Source organism: Cervus canadensis, chromosome 8 (genome assembly GCF_019320065.1).
Source record: "Cervus canadensis isolate Bull #8, Minnesota chromosome 8, ASM1932006v1, whole genome shotgun sequence".
NCBI lineage: Eukaryota > Metazoa > Chordata > Mammalia > Artiodactyla > Cervidae > Cervus > Cervus canadensis.
Window position 1 is genome coordinate 57,142,848 of NC_057393.1, and position 15,199 is coordinate 57,158,046.

Genomic DNA, 15,199 nt, shown 5'->3' on the forward strand with positions numbered 1-15,199 from the left:
GTTGTGATTTTGGGGAGAGTCAACCAGAGTTGCATCTGTGAAAATACTTTTTCTTATAGGATGCAAGTGTTTTCAGAATATTGACCCCTTTTACTTGCAGTCTATCAGTAAAAGCCCTGATTAGTTATCAGTTGTATTCATCAATTACTTTATCAATTGTATAACAGAAGCTGGAAATATACCTAAAATATATGTAAAATATATTATCTTTCATTTAATATTTCCAAAATGTTATATACTGTGACTTAGCATCCTAGAAGCACAAAGTCACAAAAACCAGAAGAGAAAGAGAGAAGGTATAATAGCACATATTGTGTGCCAGGTAAGGTTCTAAATACTCTCCAACTATACTCCCCACTGAAAAGGTTACATCAGTTTCCTCAAGTGACGTGCCAATGAGTCGCAGAACTGGTACCGCAACCCTGGTCTTACGTCAAAGCCCATGATTTTAACACTGTGCAATGCACTCATTATGAGGAAGGGAACTCAATATCTCGTAAGAGGCATACACTGAGGGTTTGTATAAATGTTTTACTTGGCGGGGTAGTTTGGCTTGGCTTCTGTTTAATTTCCCCCTAGCTAGATGTGAGTACCTTTAGGCTGGGCAAGTACCCTTCCCAATGGCCACAGACCTCACCATTCCCTACTGTTTACATCCACACATTTACTTTACACTTCTGGCCCCAAGACACTGTGTCTGCAACCCCTATGATCTAGGCCATATCTGATTAGCTGAAATTGATGTGCAGAGAAGGGAGGTGGACCATATAAGTCATATAAATAATGATGGTAACAGACTAGAAGCAAAGTCACCAGATAATTGGACCAGAGCTCAGCCTATCAACTTCACTTGCACTCCATCATTCTATGTCCACTGTCACTTGCTTTTGAAGCTTTTCATCTCCATGTAAGATTATGTCTATTTGCTCTATTTAAGAGATAACCCCAAGAAGTATCCTGGATTTTGACTAGAATGTGACATTTTCCCACTCAGGAACGATAGAAATACATGAGGGTGGGGTTCAGAATGAAAAAGCATAAGAAATATAGAAATTCAACACAGTTGAAATTTCTACTGTGTTGTAATTTGACAAAATAAGACTCCTACTTTGCCAATTTCCTTGTTGAAGGAAATGACTCTTTTCGGATAGCTTGCCCTTACATAATCCTACCCAGGGCTATTAATGCTGTTGATACTTTAGTTATTTGAAACCTGTATGATTAGTTCAAAGTGTCTGAAATACAGGCTAATTCCAGAAAATGGTGCCCTTTCTAAACTGAGGTGCACGTCAGTCAACAGATGAACACAGCCCAAGCCTGATCTTCTTCCTGTCCTGTCACAATGAGCAGGAGGCTTCAGTCACAGCAGAAATGAACACACCCAGCAACGAGGGGAGGTGCAGACTGGTGACAGCCTAGTCTCTCTAGCATCTGATCATGTCCTTCCTTTCCAATTGCCTCCCACCCATGGCTACCGCTTATCTACAGGGAAGGCAACATGGTACAACAGCAGGAGGTCCCAGGGCCTTCCATCAGGCACATCCACCACCTACCTAGGATGTTAACTCTGTCAATTCACTGCTACAAGCTTCCAGTCCTCATCTGCAAAATGGGAATACTGATATCTACCTTGCTGGGTTATTATGAAGATCAAATGATAAAATGCTTGTGGAGTTGTGGAAAATTATAGTAGGAACTACACGGGTCAGCAAGTGCTTCCCATGGTGCCAAGGATGCTCTGCTCACTGTGCTAAGTGCTCCTGCATTGCTTCAGCTGATCCTCACAATCATGCCATGAGGAAGATGGTACTATTCTCCCCGTACTACAGCAAAGGAAGTTAAGGGTCACAGAGATCAGATAATTCCCCATGGTTCTGTAACTGTTAAGTGGTACAGCTGAGATTTGACCCAAATCTGTTGTCCTCAGAGCCTCATAGAGTGGTTTAGGGAAGCGTAGTGGTGATGACAACAACAATAATAAAGGATGGTAATCCAATAAAATTCATCTGTCTTAGTATGGTACTCAAGGTCCCTCACAATGTGGCTTCAACCTACCAACATAGTGGTGATGATGACAACAACAATAATAAAGGATGGTAATCCAATAAAATTCATCTGTCTTAGTATGGTACTCAGGGTCCCTCACGATGTGGCTTCAACCTACCAACATAGTGGTGATGATGACAACAACAATAATAAAGGATGGTAATCCAATAAAATTCATCTGTCTTAGTATGGTACTCAAGGTCCCTCACGATGTGGCTTCAACCTACCTCTCCTGCCCCACTTACAGCCTGTCTAGCCACATGGTTTATCCTAGTCCAGCTGAACTATTCAGTTCAGTTCAGTTCAGTCACTCAGTCGTGTCCGACTCTTTGCGACCCCATGAATCGCAGCACACCAGGCCTCCCTGTCCATCACCAACTCCCAGAGTTTACTCAAACTCATGCCCATCGAGTCGGTGATGCCATCCAGCCATCTCATCCTCTGTCGTCCCCTTCTCCTCCTGCCCCTAATCCCTCCCAGCATCTGGGTCTTTTCCAATGAGTCAGCTCTTCGCATGAGGTGACCAAAGTACTGGAGTTTCAGCTTCAGCATCAGTCCTTCCAATGAACACCCAGGACTGATCTCCTTTACGATGGCTGGGTCTCCTTGCAGTCCAAGGGACTCTCAAGAGTCTTCTCCAACACCATAGAAAAGAAGTCCCCAAATGGGCATCTTTATGTGTGCCTCTGTCTGTGTCTGAGTGTCCTGTCTGTCCCTCCTCTATCTGATCTGACATAGGCAGGTCTTTTCTTTAAAGCCTGGCTCCAGGGTTGCCATCTCTGTGTGGCTTTCCCTTCCTTCTCTCCCGAGACCCTGTGGGAAAACTTTTATTGCCGTTAGAGTGTTGTCTATCTTCTCCATTCCTCTGAGCACCCACCATCAAATTCAGACTATGCATTCTGGTGATGTTTGTCTCTGAATCCCCAGTGGAACCTAGTAAGTGTTGAGTAATTATTCACAGACATTCACGCACAGCATTGGCTGCCCCAACACAGGCTGAGCTCCACCTCTGGAAAACTGGATCTGGCTACCCAGCTTCTGAGTTCCTGTTGTCATGAACACAGCAAATAACCCTCTGCTAAAACCCGAATGGAAGTGCAGTGATTGCTGGGGAGTGGAGAGGCCTCCAATATTAGAGTTCTAGTCCAGAGCTACATCCCTATGGCAAGGCCTACGTGGCTGTTGAGCATCATGAAAGAGTAAAGGCTTTTCTTCTCAATGAGTTATTTCTGCCTGGGGCCAACTCAGCTCCAAGAGAACTGAGCTGGACTCCATTTCTGCCTTATGCTTAGGCATAATAAAATTCCTACAGTCTAATTTTAATACTGGTGATGCTACAAGAGGCAAGAAAAAAAATTAGCTGGATTATCTGTTTACAAGAGCAACTTGCAGAGCTAGCATTTTGGAGAGGGGGGAAAACAAAAACCCTTTTGGTCTTGAACAGAACACACGCAATGTGGCCACAATTAGAAATAAACCAGACAACCCATATAAGTAGTTAAGCAGTTGCTTTCTAAAATGATACCTGTACCTTGGAAAGCTATCAGTTTCTCACCCATAAGGTAGGAAGAGCCTCTGAGGAACGTACAGTGGGTAAAACTATAGGGACCCACCAGGCCCATCTAAAGAGACGAGTGGGAACTCACAGTTCATCTTTCTAGTAACACTGCCATCTACTGAAACTTTCTGCTCCTTTCTCTGTCTCCCACATCTGCAATCCCGCAGTTAGTTTCATTTCAGCATTTTCTTGCGTGGGTCTCATTTCACATCTGATTTACTATTCTATTTGTTGCCGTGAGGTTTCCCACCCTCCCTTCCAGAAATTAATTACTGTAATTATCCAACTTTTAATAGCTGCTGATTTGGCATCTGCAGGACATTTTTGAGAAAATGCACCACTACATTTCATTTGCATATTTGAGAGACAGTGCGTGAGAATTAGAATTTTCCTAAATTACTTACTGTGACCTGAATAGAGAAAAAGTATCCTACCAAGTGGAAGTCTCATTTGCATACTTAATTTGGCCAATTACCATCGCAGGGTGAGAGAAAGTTCTTCCCCACACACTGATGTGACAACTCAGGGTGTTTATCGGGAACCCAGGCTCATCCACAGAGTCTTCATATACTAGGAGACAGAAGGACAGGCCACTGTCTGCTCTGCATCACTTCATCAGTCATCCTCACGGTGGAGACTTGCAATAACATGTTTATCAGCAATCAGTTTGATTGCTAATCACCCAAACCACAGGCTTGGTTGCTCCCTTTGCAAGTGCATTGCATGGTATGAAATACAGACATCCTCACAGTAAGGCAAATGCCACTGGGAAAGTGTACAATGCCAAGATGCACAACCTCACATCAAGAGCTGCAGAGAGGAGAGGTTTATTCATCAAACACAACTTGACTTTGGGCCTGAAGTGAGTTTTAGATCTCCTCTCACCACCCCCATGATTTTAGGAAGCTGCACAACTTTCTTGAGCTTCAAGCACCTATAAACTGGGGAGAATTTCATGTACTTTAATGACTTGTTATGAATATTGATTAAATAATGCTCCTGGAACAGAGCCCTCCCTGTGTGTTAGTTTCCAACATGCTCCAGGCAGACTCTGTCCTGAAGACTAATGTAAAGATAGTGAGGTCCTGGGCTTTAGATAACTAAATGACTCAAAGACATTTGGTTTAGGGCTCAGATAATTTTATCCATCAGTTAGATGTCTGAGGCAAGCATGGTGGCTGGTCTTTAAAGATGCCCCCCAACAATTGCTCCTTTAGGACACACAAGCCACCCCTCACATCAGTAGAAGAGACATATGTCCCTTCCTGCCAAGTCCAAGCTGAACCTGTGATTCACTTTGACCAACAGAATGCTACTGAAGCAATGCTGGCCTGTTCCGGGCAGGGGTCTCTGGAAGGCCTGGCAGCTTCTCTGTTTGTGCTTTGGGAACCCTGAGCTGCTGTGTGACCTGCTAGAGAATCAGATGTAGGGATACAGGTAGAGGCCAGATGGAGAGAGCTACATGGAAGAGAAGTCAGGATCCTCCCAACGGCTTAAACGAAGGACAAGGCAAAGCTGGACCTGCATCCCTGTGAACTCCCATTCTCCGACAGAAGCCACAGCTGTGCGGGGAAAGACCAGGAGCCCTGGCAGTAGGTAGGACCACATTTAACACCAGGTCCACCAACTCAGAATCGTTAAACAGCATGCATGTTGTCTGAGACTCCGTTTGCCACTGGATGAAGCTAGAACAATTATACTCCCCACTGTGGCGCTAGCGGTAAAGAACCCGCCTGCCAATGCAGGAGAGATGCCGGTTCGATCCCTGGGTCGGGAAGATCTCCTGGAGGAGGGCATGGCAACCCACTCCAGTATTCTTGCTTGGAGAATCCTATAGACAGAGGAGCCTGGGAGGTTACACTCCATGGGGTTGCAGAGTCAGACATGACTGAAGCCATTTAGCAGCATCAGTCAGGGAAAGGGGGTAACACGGGGCCTGCTACATGGTAGCTGCTCAGGTCAAGTCCTTTCCTTTCACCTGCTGCTAATTCAAATGTACGTCTTCCAGGGTTTCCTCAGCTTCCAGTTTCTTTCTTAGAACCTCTAGAGAACGTGTTTTACAAATTGCGAGCACTTCCTGAGAATCTGTCTTGTTCTGAGGCTCGACGCTCTTGCTCATACAATCTCGGGCCATCAGTGCTGCTGGGTCAGGAGCTGAGAGATGCCTTGCCTTCCCCATCGTCCCATTCCCTGAATCCTGTTCATCTCGGGGCCTTGAGTCTATCTCACAATAGGTCTCCTGACTCCTTGCTCTTCACACTTTCCCACAGACACCACCTTAATTGGGCTACCACCACGTATCATCAGACTGTGGACAAGGCTCTCTAACTCCCCCAGGCCACCCTCCAGGCAACAAGAGAGATTATAATAGAAAAACCTGATGGCATACCCCTCCACTCGAGAGAGACTTCGTGTTGCTCGTGGGATAAAACCTGCCCCTCGGCAGGGCTGCACCTTCCTCCGCCCACGCCATCCGGCCCATGTTCAGTTCTCCTGCTCTCACCCCAACTGCCTTCAGCAGGCTCATCCCCACCTGGATAACTGCTACTCACTTTTCAGGGCTCTGCTGAAATGTCACTGAGAGATGGCTTCCCTGACCTCTGCCCCTTCATCTAGTTCAGTTGCTCAGTCATGTCCGACCCTTTGCGATCCCACAGGCTGCAGCACGCCAGGCTTCCCTGTCCATCACCAACTCCCGGAGCTTACTCAAACCCCTGCCCATTGAATCAGTGATGCCATCCAACCATCTCATCCTCTGTCATCCCCTTCTCCTCCTGCCTTCAATCTTCCCCAGCAACAGGGTCTTTTCAAATGAGTCAGTTCTTTGTATCTTTAATTAGGTCTTCCCCCCACTTCCATTCCCATTATTCACACTCAGCATCCCATTTTTCCCCCTTAATATCACTTGTGACAAATTTTAATTGTGTCGTCATTTGTGAGCTTAGTTACTTAGTCTGTCTGCCCCACCACCACCTCCACACCATCAGTCCCCACCACAGATGCAGGCTCCTTGGACAGTGCTCAGTGCTCATGCCCTTAGCCCTGCACATCCTACACAGCGTTGAGCCAGGGTAAGAGCCAGTATCCAAGTGATGAATTAATAAATGGGAATTGAAGGACTTCTGGTCCCACCAATGCCCAGTGCTATGTGCATCACTTATATTGGACTTGCCTCATGAAGGTACATCATTTCATTCAATTTTTGCTTGGTTGTTGTTTTTAGATGGTCACTTCATCAACAGAGCAATCTGTTTTGAGTGGCAATGGAAGGGTGGGTAGCACTCAATCAAAGGTCTCAGAACCACTGATACTCCCCTGCAGGATCACTTCATGAGGGAGACTCTGCTAATACAGAGGACCGAGGGCAAAGGCCAAAAAAAGGGAAAGGGAGCCTCTGGCCAGAGGAGCCTAAAAGATCAGTCATGTGAAAAAGACAAACCTGTGTGTTCATCAACAAGTACCTGAGGGTGATCTTCGTGGTACAAGCGAGGCAGCAGCCTCACCATGATGCACAGGACCCCAGGGTGCATGATCACAGCATCACTGTCATCTGTCCTGCTGAGAGAGGGAAGCAGGACATCAGACATCATTTCTGGATCTAAGACAGGCCATTTGCAGCCTACCATTTATTATCTATATGCTATGTTGTGCTGCGCTTAGCTGTCAGTGTCCAACTCTTCGAGACCCCACGGACTTTAATCCACCAAGCTACTCTGTCCTTGGGGATTCTCCAGGCAAGAATACTACGGTGGGTTTCCATGCCCTCCTCCAGGGGATCTTTGGAACCCAGGGATCAAACCCAGGTCTCCTGCATTGTAGGCTGATTCTTTACCATCTGAGCCACCAGGAAAGCCCAAGAATACTGGAGTGGGTAGCCTATACCTTCTCCAGGGGATCTTCCCAAGCCAGGAATCAAACCAGGGTCTCCTGCATTGTAGGTGGATTCTTTCCCAGCTGAGCTACCAGGGAAGCCTATCTATATGACCTTGAACTAATTAATCTGAGCCTAACTCCCCCTAACTGTACAAGAGCTGTGCAACACCATACTTTCTGCATAGAGTCACAGAACAATGCCATTGTGCGCTAAGGCACAGCGCCCAGCACAGAGCTGATGTTCACTGGAAGTTAGTTTCCTGGACCCCTACCCTCTCTCCACATGGGTGGGAAATGGAGAAGCTCTTATTCTTTATTAAACACACACACACAGAGCACTTCTGGCTTCCTTCAAGGTGGTGTAAGCACTGTCCCACCCACTGAATGCAACTTAAAACCCACATAGAAAGCATGAGCAGATTTCCAAGGACTGAAAAGTAAACCGCAGCAGAGAAGGAAACCAAACCGAAAGCATCATGCAACCAGTGACACATTTCCTGGGGCTTCCCCATCCAGCATCCTCTGGAATGGGCTTATAGGGAGTAAGAACTGTGTAGCAAGTGTGGACAGGACAGACTGAGCTCTAAGAGAAGGCTCTATTTCTGGTCTAAGGCATGGGAAAGGAGGCTTCAGCAGGTCACAGAGCATGGAGGGGAATCCCTGGAATTTTCTTTGTTGGACTTCTCCATCCATTCTTTCTCACCCATCCTTCAAGAAATCTCACAACAGCAGCAGCAGTCAGACTGTATCTGAAATTCTTGGGGAGGGGAACCCTTCTCTCTGACCAGAGGAGTTCTGGTCCCAAGAGTCAGGCACAAATCTCCATTGCTTTTATCTCTCTATTTCCTCTCCTGGCTTGGCCCCAGAGACAGATGCAGTGTGTGGCAGAGCAGATAAACTAAAGCTCTAGCTTTCTAGACAGAGGAGCAAGGAAGGGACCCCAAGGAGCCAGAAAGTGTTGGGGAAATGATGAAGAAAAAGAGACTTAAGAAAGTGAAATCATTAAGTTGTGTATCAACCTCTGGGTTAAATTCTGAGCTGCACATGAGTGGATCTGACCCTAAACCACTGAGAACTGAACTCAGGGATAAACTACCACCCAAGACTGGCATGGGACAATTAGAAGGTACATCAACCTGCCCAGTAAAATCTTTGAAAACCAGACTGATACTGGACACATGGTCCAAGAAAGGTGGATAAGAATTTGCAGCTTGAACCTCATCGGGTCAGTTCCCTGCTAAAACAAAATAATCAACATTCTCCAAAATATGACAATGAGGGCCAGAATTCATAACATTAAAAATGTCCAGGATATAATCTGAAGTTACTCAGCTTAGAACAAAGAAGGGAAATCACAATATCTCACATGGAAAAAGATAACAGATGCCAAGTTGGAGATGACACAGTGGTTGGAATTATCAGAAAACAGCAAAAATCAGTGAAACTATAAATTGAAAAACAATAGAGGAAAAATGAAGTAAAGATTTACTTATTTGAAAAAGTTTTAAAAATTGAAAAACCACCAACTAAGTTAGCAAAGAAGGAAAAAAGACACAAATAACCAATATTAGAAATGAAAGAGAGACTACCAATACATACCCCCACAGACATTAAAAGGATAAGAAAACATCACAAATAACTCTGTGCACACAAATTTGGCAACTTAGATAAAACAGACCAATCCCTTCAAAGCTACAAAGTAACAAAAGTAAGCAAGAAGAAATAAACAGAACAGTTTTACAACTATTACAAAAACTGAATATGTAGTTTAAAACCGTTCCACAAAGAAAACTCCAGGCCCAGATGTTTCCACTGGTGAATTTTACCATACATTTAAAAGATAAATAACACCAATTCTATACAACTTCCTTCAAAATATACAAGAGAACACTTTTAAATGCATTTTATGAGGCCAGTATGACTCTGATATCAAAAGTAGACAAAGCTAGTACAAGAAAAGAAAACTACCTGCCAACATCACTTATAAAAATAGGTGCAAAATTCTCAACAAACTATTGCAAGAACAAATATGACTATACATAAAATAAATAAGGCATTGTGACCAATATGCTTTAACCTGCAAGACTGGTTCACTGGTCAAAATGAGCCAATATAATCTATTATATTATTAAATTAAAGAAGAAAAATATGATCATATGCAGAAAAAACATTTAAAAAATTCAACATCTGTTCATGATTTTTAAAAAAACTCTCGGTAAAATAGGCATAGAAGGAATCATCCATAACTTGACAATGTACATCTACCAAAGAAACTTAGCTAATAGAATAGGTGATGACAAAAGACTGAAGACCTTCTCTTCAAGTTTAAAGACAAGGCAAGGGTGTCCTCTCTCACCATTCCTATGCAACATCATGCTGAAACAACAGATTGGAAAGGAAGGTATAAAACTGTCACTATTCGCAGACGGTATGATTGTCATATAGAAAAACATCCCAAGCAATCTATTTTAAAAAAAATAAAAGCTCCTAGAAAAAATAAATGAATTAGCATGGATGCACAGTGACATACAGAAATTGATCACATTCCTATACACTAGAAGTAAACAATTGGGATACAAAACATTTAAAATATCATTTAAAACCATACTCCCAAAACATAAGAATAAACCTAATTTTAAAAATGAGCTTGCTCTGTATGCTGCATACTATAGACCTTGATTTTTTTTAAAACAATCATAGATTTATATAAATGGAAAAACAGTCTATGTTTATGGATTGGAATACTCAATGTAGTTAAGGTCTTAATCCTCTCCAAATTCATCTATAGATGCTTTTTAATACAATTCCAATCAGAATCCCAGCAGGAATTTTGTAGGCATAGGCAAACTGATCATTAAATTTCAATCTGTGAAAGACACTTTAAAAATGAAATGAGAAGTTATAGACTGGGAGAAAATATTTTCATCCACACAGTGGAATACTACTCAGTAATAAAAATGTAAGAACTACTGATACAACAAACTGGATCCATCTCAAAGGCCTTGTGCTGAGTTTATAAAGCTAGCTTCAAAAGACTACACACTTGTGCTTATGTTTATATGTTATTCTGAAAAAGACGAAACTAAAGGACTAGATCAGTGGTTGCATGGGGTTAGGGGTTGGGAAAGGGTTTCATTATGAAGGGACAACATTGGGAACTATCTGAAGGGGTGGGACTGTTCGTTCTGTATCCTGAATGTGGTGGCGGTCACGTGACACTACACGTGACTTAAGACCCATAGAACTCTACACCAAGAAAAAGGCTTTAACTGCATGTTAATCGGGAAAAATAGCAATAAGAAGAAAAACAAAGGGAAAAAAATCACAAGACTAATCCTGAATCACAAACACTTGATTTTCAAACATCTTGCCTCTAGCATTGCTTTTACAACCTACAATGATATTGCTCTTGGCACCACCAGCTCTGAAAAATGTCTAAGGTGCCAGGAGTGCTTCTAACACTCGGTGTTAACTTATCCAGTTCAGTATTGAAAAAATATTTGTTGACCTACATATCTTGACCTACATGTTGGATACACCTACAAGCTAAACAAAGTAAAACCCATACCCGATAAGTGAGAAGAAGGGTATAGACAATAAAGATAAACATAATAAATAGGTAAATTATAGATAATAAAAATTACTATTGTTATATAAGTTATACTATACTATAAATAGCATTGTAAAACATAAATACATGTCATATATTATTATATAGTATATTTAATAATGTAATAGAATAATAAAAAAGAAATTACATATTATGAAGAAAGATGATAAATGTTATGTAAAAAACAGAAAAGAAAAAGAATTTAGAACATTGGGTATAAGAGGGAAAAAATTGACAATTTTAACTTGGGTGGTAGAATTGGCTTCTTTGAAAAGGTAACATTTGGATGGATTTGACAAAGGGGATGCAGATATCCAGAGGAAAAGCATTTTAAGCAAAGAGTATAGCCAGTGCAAAAGCCCGCAAAGTGGGGGTATGTCTGACCTGCTCGAGGAGCAGCATCGAAGCCCGCATTATTCCTCTGATACTAAAGCCACACAAAGAAAAGAAAATTACAGACCAATATCCCTCATTAATATACGTGCAAAAAACCCTCAACAAAAAACTAGCAAAACAAATCCAACAGCCTAGGATTATATAACATGATTTAGTGGGATTAATCCCAGGAAAGCAAGAGTGGTTCAACATTAAAAAAACAATCAGTGCAGTACACCACATTAATAAACAAGGGAAAAAAAGGATCATCTCAAATGATACAGAAAAAACATTTGACTATATTCAATACCCTTTCATGATTTAAAAAAACACTTGACCCAATGTCCTGTCCACCTTCTCCAGACCCACACTGTGGGTTGGCTGGCCCAGAAGCATGTCATCCATCCCAGGCAGAAGGACCTGGTGAACACCAGAGAAGGTCAGCATGATTAATCACCGTGGCAGCTGCCGTCTAGTGAGCTCTACTGTGGTGTGTGGTGTTGTGTGTTTGTGTGTGTGTCATGCATGCTGTGAGGGGGGTGTTGGGTGTGTTTCATGGGTACTATATATTCTGTATTTCGGAAGTCACAGTATATATTTGGTATTTATATAATATATATCTTCTATTTTGTAAAAAATGTTACTGCATCATAGTTGTTATATAGATTAACTAATGCTTCTGAGGGCTTCCCTGGTGGTTCAGATGGTAAAGAATCTGTCTGCAATGGGGGAGATCCAGATTCAATCCCTGGGTTGAGAAAATCCCCTGGAGAAGGAAATGGCAACCCCCCTCCAGTATTCTTGCCTGAAGAATTGCCTGGACAGAGGAACCTGGTGAGTTACAGTTCATGGGGTCACAAAGCGTCAGACACAACTTAGCGACTAATACACACACACCCACAATGCTTCTGAAGAGCAAGGCACAGCCTCTGGACACAAGCGCTCAGTCAACAGCGGCGTGATCACTGTGACTAAAAACAGCACGGTCTCCAGGGCTCAGCTCACAACAGCCCTCCATGTGGATACTCTTACTATCCCCACATTCAAATTGAGAAATCGAAGCACAGTGAGATGAAGTAAATGTCTCAAGGAACACGGCCACTGAGGTGTAGAATACACAGGCCTGAGTCCAAGGCCCACAGCTTTTGTCTTCCTCCTGGAGACCAGGGCCCACTGTATAGACGGAGCTGAGCCAAGTGGCTTGCCCAGGGGGATGCCAAGTGTGGTGGGGGGGCACAGATGGGCACCCTGTCCCCCATGTCCAGCACACTGCCCTGTCCTTTACCCCACAGACTCTCTCAGAAGAGGCTGGGGTTTCACTTCCTCTTTTCTAACCATTAGGGAAGGTCAAGAATGACGTATTTATTTTAACGAGAAAAAATTGTTCTATTTATGAAAGCTGACTCTCATACATTTAAAAATTACTTATTGTAAAATCAGGATGACATTTGACAGAGGAGTTATCCATAGAGAATCAGGCCTGATGCCATCTACAAGTTAATGCCCAAATTTTAAATCGCAGTCTATTGAGTCAGAACATTTAGCAAATCATCACTATTATTGTGGGAGTATCCAGAAAAAGCAGGACAAATACACACATACCCACATACCCCCACACACACACGCAGAGGCTTTGAAGGTAGACACCATCACCATGGTATTGTGAAAAGCTCCCTTCGTTTCTCTTGCTTCAGTAAAACATCCATACCTCTACAAAGCTTCCTGTGCTCATCCCACCAGGATGCTGGAGAGATCCACACATCTTTATATCCCAAGGTGAGTGAATTGGGACACATGGAGGAGGTAGTGTTAGTCACTCAGCTGTGCCAACTCTGTGACTCCATGGACCACAGCCCACCAGGCTCCTCTGTCCATGGGATTCTTCAGGCAAGAATACTCCAGGGAGAGGAGGCAGAACCAGGGACAAAGGCAGTGCTGGGATCCTGGCCCCCCCACCACAGCCACAGCAGCTGAGCCCATAGCTTGAGTGAAACTGGAAGCAGCAACAGAGGTGGCACATAGAACACAGACCCTCACAGCCACAGGGAGCTGGGCAGTGACGGTGGTGGGACCCATGACGCTGGTCCCTCCAGCCAAAGCTGCACCCGCAGCTCCAGGCTCCCCTCCCCCCAGCAGCAGCACTTAGGAGCGCAGCAACCCTGAAGCGGTGAAGACACCAGTGACCCTGGTTCCTCCCCTTCCCCACGCAGCAGCAGTGCCCATGACCCAGGCGACCCCAGACATGGCAGAAGTGCCAGTGACGGCAGCAACCCTGGCAGCACCCAGGCACCAGCCATCCCAGAGGAAGAGCGGTGAGGTGAGTCCACAGGGGCACCCCTGGCAGAGGGGCTGCAGGGTGCCAAGTGCCGGTGTTAAATACAGCCAGAGGCCACCAAGAGAAACCAAAAACTGGGGCTACAGCACCACCTACTGAAACACAAAAGAAAGGCCTTCTAATCAGGAACTTGAATTGTTAGACTCAAAGTAAACAAAACTTCACCTAAATATGAAGGACATTTCCTCCTTCAAATGCACTGGCAGAGGAACAACTCATCAAGCACCACGAAAAACCAGGATAACACAGTATCACAGGAAGAAAATAACAACTCTCTAGAAACTAAACTTAAAGCCTCAGAAGATTGTGATCTAACTGACAGAATTCAAAATAGCTGCCATGGAGAAAACTCAATTAACTACAAGAATACTCAGGAAGGCAACTCAATGAGTAAAGAGTAAAATTAATAAACAGAAGGAATACTTTACCAAAGAGATTGAAACTCTTAAAAACAACCAATGGAAATTCTGGAGCTGAATAACTCAATAAATGAGATGAAGAATGGATTAGAAAGCACTAGAAACAAAGCAGACCATATGGAAGAGAGAATTAGAGAGCTCAAAGTTAGAAATCTACAAATGATTTGGTTAAAAAAATAAGAAAATAAGATTTTTTAATGAAGAAACTCTATAAGAATTATCCAATTTGATTAGAAAAGGCAACTTTTCTAATGGGTATCCCTGAAGGAGAAGAGAGTTTACCTAAAGAAACAACAGCTGAGAACTTTCCAAATCTGGGAAGAAACTGGATATATAAGTCCATAAAACTAATAGAACTCCCAATTATTTCCCAATACAAAAAGATCTTCTTCAAGACACATGACATTAAAACTGTCAAAAGTCAGGGATTAAAAAAAAGAATTTTAAAGATGATCGGGAGGGAAAAACAGACAGTAACCTACAAGTTACCCCCTTTAGGTTATTATATTTCTCAGCAGAAATGCTCTAGGCCAGGAGAGAGTGGAATAATATACTCAATATACAGAAAGATTAAATGTGTCAACCAAGAATACTCTACCCAGAAAAGTTATCCTTCAGATATGAAGAAGAAATAAAGTCTTTCCTAGACAAATAAAAGTAGAGGGAGTTCATCACTACTAGACCTGCCTGATAAGAAATGTTGAAGGGAGCTCTTCTACTGAAACAAAGGAGCAAAAGTCCCCAGAACTTTGAGTGGGTGATAGACAGAATCAGAAAGCTGCAACTCAGCTGTATCAGATTAAGTTGTTAAGCAATTAGCACATACAGGTCAAAGGGGGAATAAAAGCATTTAAAAAAAATATCTACTTCAATTTGATAATAAACTCACAACACAAAAGGGAATAATTTGTGGCGACAAAACTAAAAGGGAAGAATAAAAAGATAAAATCTGTATAAGCTAATGAAGATGACAACTTTTCAGT

General features: G+C 43.0%; 1 protein-coding gene across 1 annotated transcript in view; it reads right to left on the bottom strand.

Moving 5' to 3' along the window:
* Nucleotides 1-15,199, bottom strand: part of WDFY4 (WDFY family member 4) — a 251,632-nt gene that overhangs the window by 175,504 nt on the left and 60,929 nt on the right. The window contains 1 exon segment of the mRNA XM_043476353.1: nucleotides 7,066-7,159. Coding sequence (XP_043332288.1) covers nucleotides 7,066-7,159 — 94 coding nt within the window.